General features: G+C 43.0%; 1 protein-coding gene across 2 annotated transcripts in view; it reads left to right on the top strand.

Annotated features, from left to right (window-relative positions):
• CWH43 (cell wall biogenesis 43 C-terminal homolog) overlaps positions 1-19,568 on the top strand; it is a 104,347-nt gene that overhangs the window by 77,913 nt on the left and 6,866 nt on the right. For both annotated transcript variants that reach the window (XM_053577779.1, XM_053577778.1), the window contains 2 exons: positions 2,399-2,543; positions 14,233-14,294. In XM_053577779.1, the coding sequence (XP_053433754.1) occupies positions 2,399-2,543; positions 14,233-14,294 (207 nt within the window). The remainder of the gene's footprint in view (positions 1-2,398; positions 2,544-14,232; positions 14,295-19,568) is intronic.

The following is a 19,568-nucleotide window of genomic DNA, read 5'->3' as shown; positions in this document are numbered from 1 at the left end:
CCACCTGTTAATCGCCATTTTAAAAGATCTGCAACACTCATCATGTCCACAGAAGGAAGAACACGGACCCAGAGCCTGGAGGCATGTTGTTCTGATTCTGTTCCTGTGTAACTTTGGAGAGTTCCAGGTTGTTCCTCTCTGAAAATGGGATCAAATGTTCTTCTCTAGCTCACATTATAAGCTTATCAGGCAGATAAAATATCAACAGATAAGAAAACATAAAATGTGTGTTCTCTTTCTGTCTTTTTCTCTGTCTTCTCCCTGTCCTTACACACACACACATATTTTATTTTTATTACTATTGCTAGATAAGATTTATCTCTTGAAAAATGTAAAATAAAATTCACAGATTAATTCCAGTAATGTATTACTAAAACATATCTGAATAAAAACACAATCTGGGAGGCAGTGGCTTTGAAATTTTCCAGACCTGTATTTGAATCCTGGCTGAGCATATCAGAGGGAACAGAATTAACTGCAGACCTGGTAAAAGGAGTATTTACCAAGATGCTGAAATAGTCCGAGGAACAGCTAAGGGACGCTCAGGCCCTCAGACGCTTGTAACAGTGGGGACAGTTACTAGACTTAGGGCTGAAGGAACAGGCAGAGGAAATAGTGTTCCCCAAGTGCAATGACACCTGCACCCAGGAAAAGGGGCCTCTTGGCATGAGGAAGGCAGCCACTGCCAGAGGGGAAGAAATGCCCTAAGTTCACTCTCCTCCCAGCTTTCCTCTCCTGCTGGTGCCTCCAACTGGCCAGACTTAGCTGGAAACCAAAGATGAGTCCAGGAGACAGATCCGCAGGGGTCAGCCTTCTGGGGCGTACAGAAGGGCAGAAAATGGATCTGGGTAGGGGAAGAGGATTCGACCTCATTTAAAAATAGAGCTACCTCCTGCCTTCAGTTACTGAGAGAATTCACTTTCAGAGGTGTTTAACAAGTGGTCGCTCTTTTCACTCTTTTATTTCTTGAGACATCTTTTAATAGCACTCAGCTGTCTACACCTATTTATCCAGCTCAGTCCTGACTTCAGCTCTACCTCCGTGAGGTCTCTCAGCCTTCTCAGTCCTCGGGGATCTCCATCCATCTTCCCGCGCCTTTTTATTTTTATTTTTTCTACCACGTGTTTATTAGCTGTCTTTCTGTGGAAACACCTGTGCTGTCTCCTGGCCATCTGCTCTTGGATCGTCCCTCACCCTTATTCTCAGCTCTGTCTTGCAGGAACCACATTCCCCAAAGTCCTTTGCCTTCCAGCTTCTGGGTAGGTTTAGACAGTGGGGATCACTGGCCAGGGCTGGAGGCAGGGGAGCAGAGGAGCCACTCTCACCCTCTCTCTGGAGTCTCTGGCAGCAGCTCCTGCCTGGATGGTCCCAGCTCCTCCGAGGCAGCATCCTCTGTAGCTCCATCTCCCATTGTCAGGTCCGGCTTCTGGAATCCAGCAGTATTACCTCCTTTGCTGTCCTTCCAGCCCTAGACATGGTGCTGGTTTCTCGTTGCTGGTCTCCCAGTGGTTGCCTCATTGAGCCCTACTTAGCTTCCGTCACCTAGGAAATCTTCCAATCCCCTGTATTAAATTCACTTTGTTTGAAACACCTAGAGTGCTTCAGTTTTCCTGGCTGGATCATGTAAAATATGATGTTCTATTTTTCCCCAAACTGACTAACTATAACCCCTCTCGCCAAAAGTTTGACGTGTCTGCTTAATTATCTCAGTTACGTGTCTGCATTGCTCAGCATAATTAAAGCACCATGTTCAGCCTGTATTTGAGCAGAAGAGTCAAGAAAGCTTCTGGTGCATGTTTAGCTGAAGGAGCTGAGTAGGTTGCGTAAGTCTGATGACTGATGTGTTCTGCATGTTAGGATTCTCCTTAACACTTTTCTTGTTTTTTCTTTTTTTGACAAGTATTGTTCTTTAACTGTAACACTGCTAGTGATGCCAGTGAGGTCTTATATTATTGCTGTAATTTATTCTGATAAAAAGTTGAACAAATGCTGTATTTAGAGTAGATGTTTAAATCAACTCGATTCCAAATGTTTTGTGGAGAAAAGTCATATTGAAGTTTGTCAGTCTACCAGTCAAAGCTCCGTGTCTGGGTCTTGTTCCTTTGTTTAACGTTAAGACTTTGGGCTCAGGAGGAATTACTCTAGGTTTGTACCATTTGAAGACATTCTTTTGGAATTTAGGTACCTAAGACTTTTTTTTTTTTTTAAAGAGACAAGGTTTTGCTCTGTTTCCTAGGCTAGAGGGCTGCAATCAGCTCATTGCATCCTTGAACTTCTGGATTCAAGTGATCCTCCCATCTCAGCCTCCCAAGTTAGCTGGGATTACAGCCCTTAGCTAATACTTTTAAAGATTGTTTTGCAAATACAATAAAGATATATGTTTTTGTATTTTTTTAAGAGATGACCTTGACAGGAAATTGCAGGCGATTGCTGTTTCAAAACTACTGAAAAGTAGTTCTCATCAAGTAATATTTTTGGGATATATCACTTCAGCACCTGGTTCCAGAGATTACCTGCAGCTCATTGAACATGGCAATGTGAAGGTAATCTAATCGCATTAGGATTTCTGATTTATTAAGTAAAATGTTTCTTTTTCTTTCATAATAAGAAAGCACCAACCCTACCCACCAATTTAATTTGTGTTCTGATTATCTAGTGCTGCATAGAAAATCACCATAAAACATGCTGGCTTAAAATTACAGCAATCATTCATTTACTCACAAATCTGTGATTTGGGCGTGACTTGATGAGGGTAGGTCATCTCTGCTCCATGCAGGGTCAACTAGGCCACTCAACTAGAGTCTGGAGGGTGTATCTAGTAGATGATTCACGGGTGGAAAGTTGGTGCTTTGCGCTTTGGACCCTGGTTCCTTTCCCTGGGCTACTTGGGCTTCCTCCCTTCAAGGTGGCTGGCTTCCAATAGTGAGTGTCCCAAGAGAACCAGGAAGAGCCTGTATTGCCTTGTGTGACTCAGCCTTGTAAGTCATTTAATGTCACTTCTGCCTATGATCACAAGTCTGATCACATTCAGCTGGAAGAAACATAAACCCCACTTCTTGATGGAAGGAATATCCAAGTCACATTCTAAGAATACCATCTGGAAAGGGAGATATTGTTGTAGCCACGTTTAGAAACTACAATCTGCCTCATTGTGAAAGTTAATCATGATGTTGAAAGTAAAAGACAAAATGAAATGTCACACGGAGAGAATGGCTGATCAGCCAGACAGGCCACACCGAATGACACTGCATATTAATCTTTACCTTTTCAGGTCTAAGGCACTTGAATTTGTCATTGTGCCAAGATATAGTCGTGCCCCGGGCAGCTGACACACAAGTCAAATCCTCAAGACGTTGATACATAATAATACAAAGCTAAATGGATTAATTTATAATGAGAAATATATTGTGATGTTTAGTTAAGCCCTATGTAAATTTCCTGGGATTTTTCATCTTGTTTTTGATGTTCTGTCTTGAGATAATAACTTACAGAGAAAAATGCTTGTCTATCTTATGTTGATTTTACTATTTTAACTCTTCTTAGAGAGGAACATTATTTACCCAGTGCTTAGAAAGACAGGTGAGAGAGAGCATGGCATCATGAGGGTTTTCCGCACAAGACAGAAAACACAAATGGTTGGAGATTAAGAAAGAAGTGTATTTGTTTATGTAAACATCTGGGCAGGTGTGCTGCATGGCACCCATAGTGCCCGGAATCTGTGGCCCTGTCTGTGGCTCCCCTGGACAAGTCCCCCATCCCCAAGGTGGCAGCATCTGTGGTCCAGTTGGCAGAATAGAGGAAAGGCTAAAAAAGGGGCCAAATGCATATTCAAGCTCTAGGAAACCAACCTTCAGCACTTTTGCTTACATTTCATCCACTGGAATTCTGTCACATGGCCACATTTTGCAGTACAGAAAGTTGGGAGGTGCAGTATTTAGTCTTGACGGCTGCATACCTAACTGAGGGCACTGTAATTTTGGAAGAAGGGCAGGGCAAATATTGGAGAGATGAGTTGGTCTATGCACTCATGAATAAGGCAGAAAGCAGAGTCATGATGGGTTCCTGATTTTGGGTCCCAGTCAGAGGATTTGTGATGGTGCATTTATTATTATAGAGACTACATAAGGAAGAAAAGTTTTTCGAAGAAGATAATGAGTGCCGCTTTGGGATGAGTTTGAGACATCTGTGGGACATTAACGGAGATGTCCTGTAGGTGTGCAGACATATGGATCTGGAATTCCGAAGCTTGATCAGGACTAGAGACAGTTGCAGCTGTGTAGGTGATTGTTAAAACAACCAAAGCAGATGATTTTGCTTATTGAATTAGAGAAGCACAAAGAAGGCTGGAGAAAGCCCCACTTAGGCCACACTGAATGTGGTGGTGGGTGAGGGAAGAGAAGGTGGATTATCTCAGGAAAGAGTCAGCAGAAAACCTGGGGAGGGTAATAATCACAGAGGCTGCATTAGTTCTCTGTCACTGTGTAACAAACCACCTCCAAACTTAGTGGCTGAAGACAGTAGCAGTTTAATATTCTCATGGTTCTGCGGGGTGAGTGGATGATTTTCTCTTCTTGCCTGGGTTCACTTGTGCAGTCAACTGGAGGCTTACCTGCGGTCGAGGACCTAAGATGGCTCCATTCACAAATCTGGGGCCTTGGTGGGGGACCTCTCTCTCTACATGGTCTCTCATTATTGTAATTATTATTATTATTATTATTATTTGAGACAGAGTCTCACTGTACCACCCTGGGTAGAGTGCCATAGTGTCACAGCTCACAGCAACCTCAAACTCTTGGGCTTAAGTGATTCTCTTGCCTTAGCCTCCCAGGGAGCTGGGACTACAGGCGCCCGCCACAATGCCTGGCTATTTTTGTTGTTGTTGCAGTTGTCATTGTCATTTAGCTGACCCAGGCTGGGTTCGAACCCTCCACCCTTGGTGTATGTGGCTGGCGCCATAACCACTGTCCTACGGGCACCTGTAATTATTATTTTTTTTAAGACAAGATCTCGCTCTGTCACCAGGCTGGAGTGAAGTGGCACAATCCCTGCAGCCTCAAATTCCTGGGCTCAGGTGATCCACCTGCCTCAACCTCCTTAGTGGCTGGGACTACATGTGTGTGCCCCCACACTTGGCTAATTTTTCTTATTTTTTGTAGAAATGAGGTGTCACTATGTTGCACAGGTTGATTTCAAATTCCCGGCCTCAAGCAACCCTCCTCCCCCATCCTGGCCTCCCAAAGTGCTGGGCTGACAGGCGTGAGCCACCGAGCCCAGCTGCTCTCTCATTATTTACTAGCCTAGTTGGTGCAGCAATCACCAGCTGTGTCACCTGGGAGCCAGTAACTTAGCCTTTCTAGGCCTCAATTTCCACACTTATAAAGTGGTGATAGTAACATCTTTGGTATCATGGCGTTGTTGTGATGAAATGTAAAATAGTGTCAGCAAGCCTGAGCCCTATAGAACATGTGTTATGCGTGTGTGAGTGTATGTATGAAACCAAGAAAATAAATGTGTCATCTCAATCTTGGTCTATAAAGTACAAAAGAATGTCAGACAAGATGATATTTGGCAAGTCTAAGGAAAGTTGTATCCTAATAAGGAAGGGCATTCTTACGTTGTGTGTGTGAGAGAGACAGAGAAGGAGGGAGGGGTTGAGAGAAATACGTGGTGTTAAGGAAGAGAAATTTTATTTGATTTTTATTTAATCCTCTCTTGGTTTCCAATATCATGGTCAAAAGCTCTGTCAAGCCTGGCAGTGGATTCTGATATTGCTTTTTCTTTCTTTTTTTTTTTTTATTAAATCATAACTGTATACATTGATATGATCATGGGGCATCATACACTCGCTTCATAAACCATTTGACACATTTTTATCACAGTGGTTAACACAGCCTTTCTGGCGTTATCTCAGTTACTGTGCCAAAACATTTACATTCTACATTTACCAAGTTTCGCAAATACCCCTGTAAGATGCACCACAGGTGTGATCCCACCGATCCCCCTCCCTCTACCCACCCCGCCCCTTCCCACTTCCCCCTATTGTTAAGTTGTAGCTGGGTTATAGCTTTCATGTGAGAGTCCCAAATTAGTTTCATAGTAGGGCTGTGTACATTGGGTATTTTTTCTTCCATTCTTGGGATACTTTACTAAGAAGAATATGTTCCAGCTCCATCCATGTAAACATGAAAGAGGTAAAGTCTCCATCTTTCTTTAAGGCTGCATAGTATTCCATGGTATACATATACCACAATTTATTAATCCATTCGTGGATTGATGGGCACTTGGGCTTTTTCCATGACTTAGCTATTATGAATTGGGCTGCAATAAACATTCTGGTACAAATATCTTTGTTATGTTGTGATTTTTGGTCTTCTGGGTATATGCCCAGCAGAGGAATTACAGGATTGAATGGCAGATCTATTTTTAGATCTCTGAGCGTTCTCCATATATCTTTCCAAAAGGAATGTATTAATTTGCATTCCCACCAGCAGTGCAGAAGTGTTCCCTTTTCTCCACATCCACGCCAACATCTCTGGTCTTGAGATTTTGTGATATAGGCTAGTCTCATTGGAGTTAGATGATATCTCAAAGTAGTTTTGATTTGCATTTCTCTGATGATTAAAGATGATGAGCATTTTTTCATATGTCTGAAGGCCTTGCGCCTGTCTTCTTCAGAGAAGTTTCTCTTCAAATCCCTTGCCCAGCCTGCGATGGGATCCCTTGTTTTTTTCTTGCTGATGCGTTTGAGTTCTCTGTGGATTCTGGTTATTAAACCTTTGTCAGAGATATACCCTGCAAATATCTTCTCCCATTCTGAGGGCTGTCTGCTTGCTCTGCTTACTGTGTTCTTAGCTGTGCAGAAGCTTTTTAGTTTGATCAAGTCCCAGTAGTGTATTTTTGAAGCTGCTTCAATTGCCCGGGGGGTTCTCCTCATAAAATACTCGCCCAGACCAATTTCTTCAAGGGTTTTCCCTGCACTCTCCTCTAGTATTTTTATAGTTTCATATCTTAAGTTTAAATCTTTAATCCAGTGAGAATCTATCTTAGTTAATGGTGAAAGGTGTGGGTCCAATTTCAGTCTTCTATAGGTTGCCAGCCAGTTCACCCAGCACCATTTGTTAAATAGGGAATCTTTTCCCCACTGAATGTTTTTAATTGGCTTGTCAAAGATCAAATAGCGGTAAGTAGCTGGATTCATCTCTTGGTTCTCTATTCTGTTCCAGATATCTACTTCTCTGTTTTTGTGCCAATACCATGCTGTTTTGAACACTATCGATTTGTAGTAAAGTCTGAGGTCTGGTAGTGTGATTCCTCCTGTTTTGTTTTTATTTCTGAGTAATGTCTTGGCTATTCGAGGTTTTTTCTGATTCAATATAAAACGAAGTAATGTTTTTTCAAGATCTTTAAAATATGACAGTGGAGCTTTAATAGGGAGTGCGTTGAAATTATATATTGCTTTGGGTAGTATAGACATTTTGATAATGTTGATTCTTCCCAGCCATGAGCATGGTATGTTTTTCCATTTGTTAACATTTTCAGCTATTTCTTTTCTTAGAGTTTCATAGTTCTCTTTATAGAGATCTTTCACGTCTTTTGTTAGGTAAATTCCCAAATATTTCATCTTCTTTGGCACTACTGTGAATGGGATAGAGTCCTTAACTGCTTTTTCAATTTGACTGTTGTTGGTGTATATAAAGGCTACCGATTTATGAATGTTGATTTTGTAACCTGAGACACTGCTGTATTCCTTGATCACTTCTAGGAGTTTTGTAGTAGAGTCCCTAGTGTTTTCCAGATACACAATCATATCATCTGTGAAGAGCGAGAGTTTGATCTCTTCTGACCCTATATGGATACCCTTGATAGCCTTTTCTTCCCTAATTGCGGTGGCTAAAACTTCCATTACAATGTTGAAAAGCAATGGAGACAATGGGCAGCCTTGTCTGGTTCCTGATCTGAGTGGAGATGATTCCAATTTAACTCCATTCAATATGATATTGGCTGTGGGTTTGCTGTAGATAGCCTCTATCAGTTTAAGAAAAGTCCCTTCTAGACCAATTTTCTTGAGTGTTCTGATCATGAAGGGATGCTGGATATTATCAAAAGCTTTTTCTGCATCAATTGAGAGAATCATATGGTCTTTGTTTTTTAATTTGTTTATGTGCTGAATTACATTTATAGATTTACGTATATTGAACCAGCCTTGAGACCCTGGGATAAAACCAACTTGATCATGATGTATAATTTGTTTGATGTGTTGCTGGATTCTGTTTGTTAGGATCTTGTTGAATATTTTTGCATCTATATTCATTAGTGATATTGGTCTATAATTTTCTTTTCTTGTTGGGTCTTTTCCTGGTTTGGGGATCAGGGTGATGTTTGCTTCATAGAACGTGTTGGGTAGTCTTCCTTCTTTTTCTACCCTTTGGAACAGGTTGAGTAATATAGGTACTAATTCCTCTTTAAAGGTTTGGTAGAATTCTGACGTGAAACCATCTGGTCCCGGGCTTTTCTTTTTAGGGAGGTTTTGTATAGTTGATGCTATTTCTGAACTTGATATGGGTCTATTCAACATTTCCACTTGATTCTGGTTAAGTCTTGGAAGGTGGCGTGCTTCCAAGTATCGGTCTATTTCCTTCAGATTTTCATATTTCTGAGAATAAAGTTTCTTGTAATATTCATTAAGGATTTTTTGGATTTCTGATGAGTCTGTGGTTATTTCGTCTTTGTTGTTTCTGATTGATGATATTAGAGATTTTACTCTTTTTTTCCTGATTAGGTTGGCCAGAGGTTTATCTATTTTATTGACCTTTTCAAAAAACCAGCTTTTTGATTTATTGATCTGTTGTATTATTCTTTTGTTTTCAATTTCATTTAATTCTGCTCTAATTTTGGTTATTTCTTTTCTTCTACTGGGTTTGGGGTTGGAATGTTCTTCCTTTTCCAGTTGCTTGAGATGTCCCATTAAGTTGTTAACTTCCTCTCTTTCCGTTCTCTTGAGGAAGGCTTGCAGTGCTATAAATTTCCCTCTTAGAACTGCCTTTGCGGTGTCCCAGAGGTTCTGATAGTTTGTGTCTTCATTGTCGTTTTGTTCCAAAAAATTGGTGATTTCTTTCTTAATCTCATCTCTGACCCAGCTATCATTCAGCATAACGTTATTTAACTTCCATGTTTTTGTATGGGTATGCAGATTCCTGTTGTTACTCAATTCAAGTTTTATTCCATGATGGTCCGAGAAGATGCATGGAATAATTTCTATTCCTTTAAATTTACTGAGGTTAGACTTGTGACCTAAAATGTGGTCAATTTTGGAGTAAGTTCCGTGGGCTGATGAGAAGTATGTGTATTCAGTTTTGTTGGGATGAAATGTTTTGTAGATGTCTGCTAAATCTAAATATTGGATGGTTAGGTTTAAATCTAAGATTTCTTTACTCAGCTTCTTTCTGGAGGATCGATCCAACACTGCCAAGGGAGTGTTGAAATCTCCGACGATTATGGAGCTGGAGGAAATCAAGTTACTCATGTCTGTTAGAGTTTCTCTTATAAATTGAGGTGCATTCTGGTTGGGTGCATAGATATTAATAATTGAGATCTCATCATATTGAGTATTACCCTTAACAAATATGAAGTGACCATTCTTGTCCTTCCTTACTTTTGATGGTTTAAAGCCTACTGTATCTGCAAATAAAATTGCAACACCTGCTTTTTTCTGATTACCATTTGCCTGAAATATGGATGACCATACTTTCACCCTGAGTCTGTATTTGTCTTTTAAGTTGAGATGTGACTCTTGTATGGAACAAATATCTGGCTTGAGTTTTTGTATCCAGTCAGCTAACCTATGTCTCTTTAGAGGACAGTTTAAGCCATTCACATTGATGGAGAGTATTGATAAGTCTGGTGGAATTTTGGGTATCGAATTTTTCAAAGGTCCAGTGGACATTTTTAATCCTTTCGCCAGTGTGGAAGTTGGAGTTTGATCCGAAGTTTCTGAGTGAGTTTACTTTTGTGGTATAGGATTGGATTGGTCATTGTGGAGGATAGGTCTGAGAACATCCTGAAGAGCTGGTTTACTTATGGCAAATTTACATATGAATGCATTGAAGTATTTAATTTTTCCATCATAGATGAAACTCAGTTTAGCTGGATACAAGATCCGGGGTTGAAAGTTTTTTTGCTTTAGGAGATTAAAAGTTGATGACCAGCCTCTTCTGGCTTGAAAAGTTTCAGCAGAGAGATCTGCAGTTATTCTAATATTCTTACCTTTGTACGTTATAGTTTTCTTTCGCCGGGCTGCTTTGAGAATCTTCTCTTTCATGTTAACTTTAGTGAAGCTAATTATGATATGTCTGGGGGATGACTTATTGGGGTTGAATCGTGCTGGGGTTCTGAAGCTGTCTGCTATCTGAATTTCAGATTCTCTAGGCATGTCTGGAAAATTTTCTTTCATAATTTCATGCAGAAGGGCCTCTGTGCCCTTGGAGGCGACTTCATCATTCTCAGAAATTCCTATAATCCTTATGTTCCTTTTTTTCGAATTATCTGAGAGTTCTCTGAGTGAGTGATCCGTTTTTGCTCTCCATTTCTCTTCCTCTTTGAGAGATTGGGAGCGTTCGAAGACTTTATCTTCAATGTCAGAAATCCTTTCTTCTGCTTGCTCCATTCTGTTACTGAGGAATTCTACTGTATTTTTCATATCTTTGAGGGCTGTAAGTTCTTGCTTCAGTGTGTCTAAGTCTTTGGTGGTTTTGTCTTTAAATTCATTAAATTCTTGAGACAATTTTTGAATTTCTCCTCGAATTCCTAATTCCATTTTATTAATCTTGTCTGCAATCCAAATTCTGAATTCGATTTCTGATCTTTCAGCCAGTTGTTTATGAATGGGATCTTCAATCATATCTGCGTATCTTTTCTTGGGGCGGTTGATCTATTCTGGTTATTCATGTTACCAGAGTTTTCCCGCTGATTCCACCCCATGGTTATTTTACTCCCTTTGGTTTTTCCCCTGGGGTTTTATCGAGGGCCCGTACAGTGTTGTGGCCTGAGAAACTGGGGCCCTGTCTGGTGTGGTGGAGCAAAGTGGTTCTGTCTTGCTTTCAGCTGGTTTCTGTTCGATCCTATTGCAACTTCTACTCTGGCTTGAAGTCTCAGCTGTGTGGAAAAATCAGCAATTAAGTCACCCGCCTGCCCACCTCTGGCCCCAGTTGGAAAAGGAGAATCAAACCTTCCTACAATCGCACACCCAGGGCACCGCCTGAAAAGTCCTCAGTCTATTAGCCCAGTTCAAAAGGTCCAAATCTGCTGTCTCAATCGGCACTTGTCTCGGGTGGGAGAGTTCAAGAGGTCTCTGGGAACTGGATCACAGGGGCCTGGTGACTCCTCTGACACAGCTCACCCCAGTGCAGCGTGGAGTCAGGAGGAGCCACCCAGCAAACAGAGCAGTCTAGGAAGGTTGACATCTCCTTCCCCACTTTGCCCCTCCGTCGGACCCAGTCACTGGTATCTCTGCAGATGGCTAACCCAGTTGCCTGCAGTGAACAGACACTCCAGGGGTTTGCACCTGCCTGAATCGCAAGGAAGTCTGCCAGGCCCCTGCAGACTGCCGCTATCTAGCAGGAGGAGATGGGGCCTGACATCTTTGAGTGTTTGATGCAGGTGATGGGAAGGAGGTGTTCACTCAGGCTTAGCCCCGTCCCTGATGGATGCTGCTAACAGAACAGAACAGAACAGAACAGACAACTTTGCGGGGTTCTGTCTCTGTTCCTGTTGAAATCGCCTACAGAAGACGGGCTGTTTTGAGTTCAAACGTCTTTGCTGCTGGAGATTTGCATTCAAACACCTCTCTGGGTCGGCCCCGCCCTGGAAGTTTCCCGGGTTTGTGAGCAGTGTCAGGAAATCCCCCGCTCACCGGTGGCCTCCTCTGGTTGCCCAGGGAGACAGGGGGTGTGGCCTCAGAATATCCAGAAGTGAGCGTTCTGCCGTTAAAGAAAAAACGGCTGTTGATCTACCTCCAGGGAACTGCTGCTCTGGTGTGGGCACTCAGGCGACCCTTTTCTCCTCTGTCCCGCGCCCCAGAGTCAGCACTGAGTGGCCGCAGTTTGTGCTGGGTCCACACCCCTCAAGAGATCCCCCAAGAATCAGAACTGTTGGGGGATGGGCCCCCAGACCCCGATTGGGAGTGGGGGGGGGAAGCTAGAGTTTCATTCAGTTTTATGCAACACTACGGCCTGGGGAGGGCTCCTGCACTGCACCGCAGGGAAGTGCCGCCAAGGCTTGATTTCCCCTCAGCAGAGTGCCCTCTCCTCGCTCACGTGTCCCAGAGTCAGCGCTGACCTGACGCAGCTCAGGCACTGTGCACTCCCCTCGAGAAATCACCCAAGGAGCCGAACTCCTGGGGGATAGGCCCTCAGACCCCGAGTGAGAGTAGGGGCTCTCAGCTCTCAGCGGGGAAGCTAGAGTCTTATTCAGTCTTGTGCCCCGTAATGTTGCCCGGGGAGGGTTGGTGCACTGCACCGCAGGGAAGTGCCGCCAAGGCGTGACTCCCCTTCAGCCCGGTGCCCTCTCCTCACTCGTGCGCCTCAGAGTCAATGCTGACCAGTCGCAACTCGGGGACTGTCCACTCCCCTTGAGAAATCACCCAAGGATCCGAAGTCCTGGGGGACAGGCCTCCAGACCTCAGTGGGCGGGAGGGGAGCACCGGGGATTCAGGGTTGCCGGCAAAGGATTCCCAAAGTTTTATTCAGCCCTATGTCCGGCAGGAGAACGCCACGGCACCCCAGTAGGGGAGGTAGGTCCAGTTTTTAGAAGGTCTCTCCCTGGAGTGTATTGGGAGGGCCTTTAATTTCTGCCCGCTTGTTCAATTGTGGGGCTCTTGAGCCGGTCTCATGGGGGAGGGGGACTCCCGTCCGCTTGGTGGTGGATTTTGTACCTTTTGTTTGCGTCCTTGTGATCACAACTTGCCTCAGCGGTGTTGATGTGCGTTCTTCAGCCTTCTCTCTTGGTGAGGCTCAAGTCCACCAGGATACTTACTAAATTCCTGTCCCTTAACTCTCCTTCTGGACGGGAGCCTCTGTTGAAAGCTGGGTTCAGTCCGCCATCTTGTCTCCCTCCTGATATTGCTTTTTCTATTAGGAAGTTTTTAATGCGGAAAGGAGTTTTAATCATCAAGGCTTGGATGAACAGATTTTTCTCTTTAAGAAATGAGTGTTTTAATTCTGCAGTCTTAAAATTTAACAGCATATTTTTAAAAAATAGTTAAATAGATTCATAGTTTATTATTCCCCATTCAACAGCTAAATGACTACATTTTTATCTCTTTCCAAGGCCAGCCAGGCTAGGGTTTCTTTCATTTATTTCCTGTATCATTAAACTTTTAAAATTTAATCTTAAAATTTATTATAATTTTTTGTATACAGAAGGTATCTCTGTGTATGTAACATGAATAGTAATGAAGATTAATTAAGTCATCCAAGCGTTCATCACCAAGCTTAAGCATAAAAACTTAAGAACGGTATATAAGAAATTGTGATATATTCTTTTAGAGACTTAAAATGTGTTTTTAACTAAATTTTAATAGTAAAATCCAGAAATGGTAAACAGTCAGGTTTATTTTTATTTATAGAATATTTAAAAAGAAGAAAATGGCGATTTCTTTCTTCAGCATAAAAGCTTCACATTTAAAGCTTTCTCAACACATCATAGAAAAAAAATGTTTCTGTTCTCCTTCTCTGATAAAAAATAACTCTGGTCCCAAGCTTTCAACATCAAAAAGACTTATGATTGCTCCTGAAATGTGTTTATTTCTATGACTCGGTTTAATGAACACAGATTGAGCACCTGCTGAATGCCAGGCATTGTGTTAAGTACCAGGCGGCCAAAAGTGATTGAGTTCCCTCCGTCAGGAAGGAGCGTTGAGACATAGACAGGTAGGATGACTGATGCAGAGGTGGGCAGTTCCCCTCAGGATGCAAAGACACCAGAAGTCAAGGCTATATTGTGGTAGTTGCCTGTACACCGGTGTAACTTGCTCCCTGGACCGCCTGAATCTTTGTATCCCTGGAATGGGCACGTAGCAGGTGCTCAATAAATATCCATAGAATGGACCAATAATTTAAAGAAGCAGTAGGAGATGAGAAGAGAAAACAGCACAGAGGGAGATTGATCACATCTGGGGACATTGCAGCGCACAGCCTTGTTTTTTTATGCTTTAAACATTTCTCTGCTTTTTATTAGGATATCGACAGCACAGATCATGACAGATGGTGTGAATATATTATGTATCGAGGGCTGATCAGGTGAGCACAGGGGTTTGGTTTTTATTTATTTCATCTCTTACTACTGTGATATTTTGAGTTTATGCTAGAAGAAAAACTTTATGGAAGCAATTAATTTTTGTTACTTTTTATAAACATTGATTTGGCTGGTTATGCAGTTTAACTTTTTTTTTCCCAAAGCATAGTCTCATGATTTAAGAAGGTATAAATAGCTAAGCAAATTAGGCTGAATTATATAACAAGGATGCTATGTGTGTACGCTATATGGTGTGATAAGTACGTATATGCTGCTGTCACCACACGTTAGGAACGGCACCAGTTCTGACTGTGGCGTGGTAGAAATAGCATGGACCATGAAATGAGAAAGTCCTGGGCTTGAATTCCAGCTTTGCCAGCCTCTAATTAATGATCTTGGGTAAGTTAACTGACTTGCAGGGAACATTACTACACTGTAGTGAGATCTCTAGGTAAATTATGTTTGTTTTAAAAAAAATCCCATATAAAAATATTACCTAAGTGTATATGTATATGTGTGTGTGTACTTGGCTAGCATCTGTTTGCGTACACACATGTGCCACATAATGGTATTTTAATCAACAACAGACCAAATATACAATGGTGGTCCCATAAGATTATGGCATCATAACTGTGCCTTCCCAATGTTTAGATATATTTAGATATCCAAATATTTACCATTGTGGCTGGGTGCGGTGGCTCACGCCTATAATCCTAGCACTCTCTCTGAGAGGTTCAAGTGGGAGGATCGCTTGAGCTCAGAAGTTCAAGACCAGACTGAGCAAGAGTGAGACCCCATCTCTACTAAAAATAGAAAAATTATCTAGGTGCCATAGAGGGAGCCTGTAGTCCCAGATACTCAGGAGGCTGGGGCATGAGGATCGTTTGAGCCCAAGAATTTGAGGTTATGGTGAGCTATGATGATGCCATGACACTCTACCAAGGGTGGCAAAGTAAGGCTTTGTCTCAAAAAACCCCAAATAAAACAAACAAAAAGACCCACAAATATTTCCCATTGTGTTACAGTTGTGTACAGCATTCGGTATAACAGCACACTGTACAGGTTTGTCATCCAGGAACGACAGCCTGGACCACATAACCAGGTGTGTGGCAGGCGACACCAGGTAGGTTTGAACAGCACACTCTGTGCTGTCTGTGCAGTGGTGACGTCACCTAGTGACACATCCTCTGAACACGTTCCCTCTGTTAAATGATGCATGGCTGTGTGCATATAGTGACCCCAAATATAGTGCATATAGTCAGTCTCAAAATTCACACATGTAACTGAAAATCGTTTTGAAGGCAGTAGTTCCATAAATACATCAAGGAGCAGCTTAATACCAAGAAAAAAGGGGCGTATTTATTAAACATCCATTACGTGCCAAGTGTTGCTGTAGGGAGAGGGGATATAACAGGAACAATACAAAATCCTTGACTATCATAGAACGTCCATTCCCATAGCAGGAGAAAGAAAACAAGCAAATAAGATGGGATAGACTATACGAGGTGGAGCTATGTATGAGGAAAGAAAAAGAATAAAGCCAGGTGAGAAGGGAGGGCATGTCGGGGTGGCTGCGGTGGGTGACGTAGGGGGCACAGGGCAGGATGGCCCTGCGGAATGGACCGAGGACGCTGGCTTGCCTGCTTCCTGGGGAAGGCACTTTGGGCAGGGTCAGTGAGTGTAAAAGCTTGAGGGGAGGATGCTGGGCATTTGGGGTGAGAGGGAGGAGGCCAGCGTGGCTGGAGTGGGGATGGGAAGTGACATGAGAGTGGTGGTGGGGGTGTACCACCTGGAGCGGTGCTGACGCACAGGTGTGTCCTCCTTCAGGGCCTCCCGTGGAGGGGACCTGCTGTAGACCTTGCCTGAAACTCAGGGGCGGAGGGAGGGTGCAGGGGAGGAGGACTCCTGTTAGTACAGAATGTGTTGGGCACGGGTTCTAGGGTGGACCTCTCTGGGCCCTAGTCTCTCCTCCATCCAGAGTGATTCATCACCCAGGAACATCTTGGCACTGCCTGCCCGAAGCTAGGGGCTTATGAGGAACTGATCACCCCTTCAGCAACTTTATATTCAAAAATCTATGGCCTGCATTTATGGGAGAAAATGGTTGCCTTCTAGGGGTGATATAGAATCACAAAGTCAGCTCTGAGTTACACTCCAGTAATGCAGACTGTTAGGGTCCCTTCCTCTGTACCCCATTTGTCGTTCACCCTGTAGTGACGGAGAAGAATGGAAACCAGGCATCGTGGTGAAACTGTAAGCAAAACAGAGTAGGATCCCGCACTGGCAGAGGAGGGGTGCAGCCAGTATAAGGAATGATTGTAGGATGTCTTATTTGGGGTGATGAGAATGCTGGGAAAAATGGAGGAGGGGGTGCAGCTGTCAGCAGATGTCGGGCAGGTCTTCCTGAGAAGACGACATTTGAGCCAAGCTTTTGAGGGAATGGGCCATGTGGCTGCCTGGGAGAAGACCCTTCCTCATAGAGAAATCCTTCAGTGCAAAAAGCTTAGGCAGGCGGTGTGGGCGTATTTGAAGAAAGATGAGGCTAGTAGGCCTGGAAAGTATCTGGGTGCGATGGCGGGGGTGGGGAGATGTGCAGGCAGGGAGGAAGGGAGTGTCCTTGGAAGGCTCTGTGGACCCTGACCAGGGATTTGGGATACACCTTAGTGAAATGGTAACCTTTATTGGTTCTTGAACAACTCCGTGGGTTCATGCACTTACTGAGCTGGGCCGAGGAGACCCTTGAGATGCTAAGCTTGTTCTGGTTACACTGCCAATTCGGAAACTTCAAAAGGCTCAGCACAGATCCAAATGGCTACAGGATAGATAGCTATTGCTTTGGTGTTTCCCAAGGGTCAAGTAGGAGAGAGTTAGTTTTGTTAGGGGTTAGTTTTGTGAAGTATTTTATATCTCAGATTGAAAATGCTTTCTGTTCAAATATGTTAAAGTGGGCTTGGTGCCTGTAGCTCAGTGGCTAGGGCGCCAGCCACATACACTGAGGCTGGTGGGTCTGAATCCAGCCTGGGCCTGCCAAACAATGACAACTACAACCAAAAGATAGCTGGGTGTTGTGGCGGGCACCTGTAGTCCCAGCTACTTGGGAGGCTGAGGCAGGAGAATCTCTTAAGCCCAAGAATTTGGGGTTGCTGTGAGCTGTGATGCCACAGCACTCTACCCAGGGTGACAACTTGAGGCTCTGTCTCAAAAACAAACAAACAAACAAAAAACAAATACGTTAAAGTGACTGTTTTAATAGGAATATCAGAATTTCTGGAGAACAGTTTTTTATATAGGCTTAAATAAGCATAATTTCAAGTTGTAAAAAAATGTGGGAAGGGCTGGATGTGGTGGCTCACACCTGTAATCCAAGCACTCTGGGAGGCAGAGGTGGGTAGATTGCCTGAGCCCAGGAGTTCAAGACCAGCCTAAGCCAGAGCAAGACCCTATCTCTACAAAAATAGCTGGGCATTGTGGCATTGTAGTAGTTCCAGCTACTTGGGAGGATGAGGCAAGAGGATCACTTGAGCCCAGGAGTTTCACCATGACACTCTACTGAGGGCAACAAAGTGAAACTCTGTCTCAAAAAAAAAGTTAGGGCGCCAAGGTACAGTGGTATGTTAACCACTGTCCATAATAGCTAACTGCTGGGCTCTGAGACCTTCATTACTTCTCCTTGGGAGAATGAGATTACTCTGTGTGTGTGTGCACGTTATAGTATATAAACTTTTATACATTCATGACCATATGTATATGAGATATATGTTCATATATATCTAAACCGTTAAGATTGTATGTTAGCCTGGTCTGTGTCATAACAGAATACTGTAGACTGGATGGCTTAAACAACAGAAATTAATTGTTTTGCAGTTCTGGAGGCTGCAAATCCAACATCAAAATGCCCGCAGGTTGGTGTCTGGGGAAGGCCGTCCCCCTCAGTCTCACATAGCCGTCTTGCCCACATTGCCCACATGGCCTTTCCTTTTGGCACGGGTTGCAGAGACACAGGTCTTGGGTGTCTCTTCTTCTACAAACACTAATCCAATGGGACAGGCCCCTCATGACCTCATTTAACCTTATTTCCTTAGAGGCCCCATTTCCAAATACGGCCACACTGGGAATTAAGGCTTCAATATATGAATTTTGTGGGGAGATACAAACATTTGGTCCATAACCTAGAGGAAGGGCATTTTAAGGATCCTCAAATTAATGAAGTCAGGGGCTAATGTTTTTCACTTTCTGTCCACAAAGCCAGTTCTAAAACTTTATCTCAAATCACCTAATTCAATGCCCTGCACATAGTATGTACTTCATAAATACTTATTATTATCTCCCAACAATGGGAGATCCTTTCCCCTCTTTTTAATGTTTGTGTTAGGATCTTGTTTTGTCACCCTGGCTAGAGTGCAGTGCTGTCCTCTTAGCTCACAGCAACCTCAAACTCCTGAGCTCAAGCGATCCGCCTGCTTCAGTCTCCCAACTGAGATTACAGGTGTGCCCCATCATGCCTGGCTGATTTTTGTATTTTTAGTAGAGACAGAGTCTCACTCTTGCCCAGGCTGGTCTTCAACTCCTGGCTGCAAGCAATCCTACTGACTCAGCCTTCAATAGTGCTAGTATTACAGGCATGAGCCACCATGCCTGGCTGAGGTTCCCTATTTTAATGGAAAATTTGGATTGTCAAGCCCGTCTGGTCAGGGAAACTGGACATCTTTTGGAGTATCCTTGAAGGTTGTGTCTATGAAATGAGTTAGAACTTTGATCTTAGAGATTTGGGAAATAATTAGCCTAGATTTACTAGACACAGTGGCCTAGAATTACAAGGAACTGCAGGGATCTGGAACCTGAGCTCTAAGCCAAAACAGGATCTGGAATTTTTTCAGGAATGTAACATCTTTGATTTTACACTCCTAAGTGTGGCTGTAAATATGCATGTGGTATTTGGATTTTTAAAGGTAAGAAAGAATTTAGGCATACACTCCTGTCCTTCTGCAGAATTCCTGTTATTAACTCAAAACATAATTGTGTGGGAGGCAACTGAGTAGATGGAATTTGAGTAGACGGAATACTTATTCATGTAAAAAGGTAAAATAAGGCTGCTAAGAATATTAGTTAATTAAATCTGTGTATATATTCCTTATTCATTTATATCTAAAAGCAATGTTTTTATTAATTCTAGTGATATACAGAGGAGAGTTAGAAATAGAAAATTGGCTTGTTAATGAAGGTCTTGTCATCTAGACCTCATTATATTTCTATATGGTTATAAAACCTCTACAAACCAT

This window comes from Nycticebus coucang, chromosome 23 (genome assembly GCF_027406575.1).
Source record: "Nycticebus coucang isolate mNycCou1 chromosome 23, mNycCou1.pri, whole genome shotgun sequence".
NCBI lineage: Eukaryota > Metazoa > Chordata > Mammalia > Primates > Lorisidae > Nycticebus > Nycticebus coucang.
Note: the sequence above shows the minus strand (reverse complement) of the source record. Positions and strands in the feature narration are given on the sequence as shown.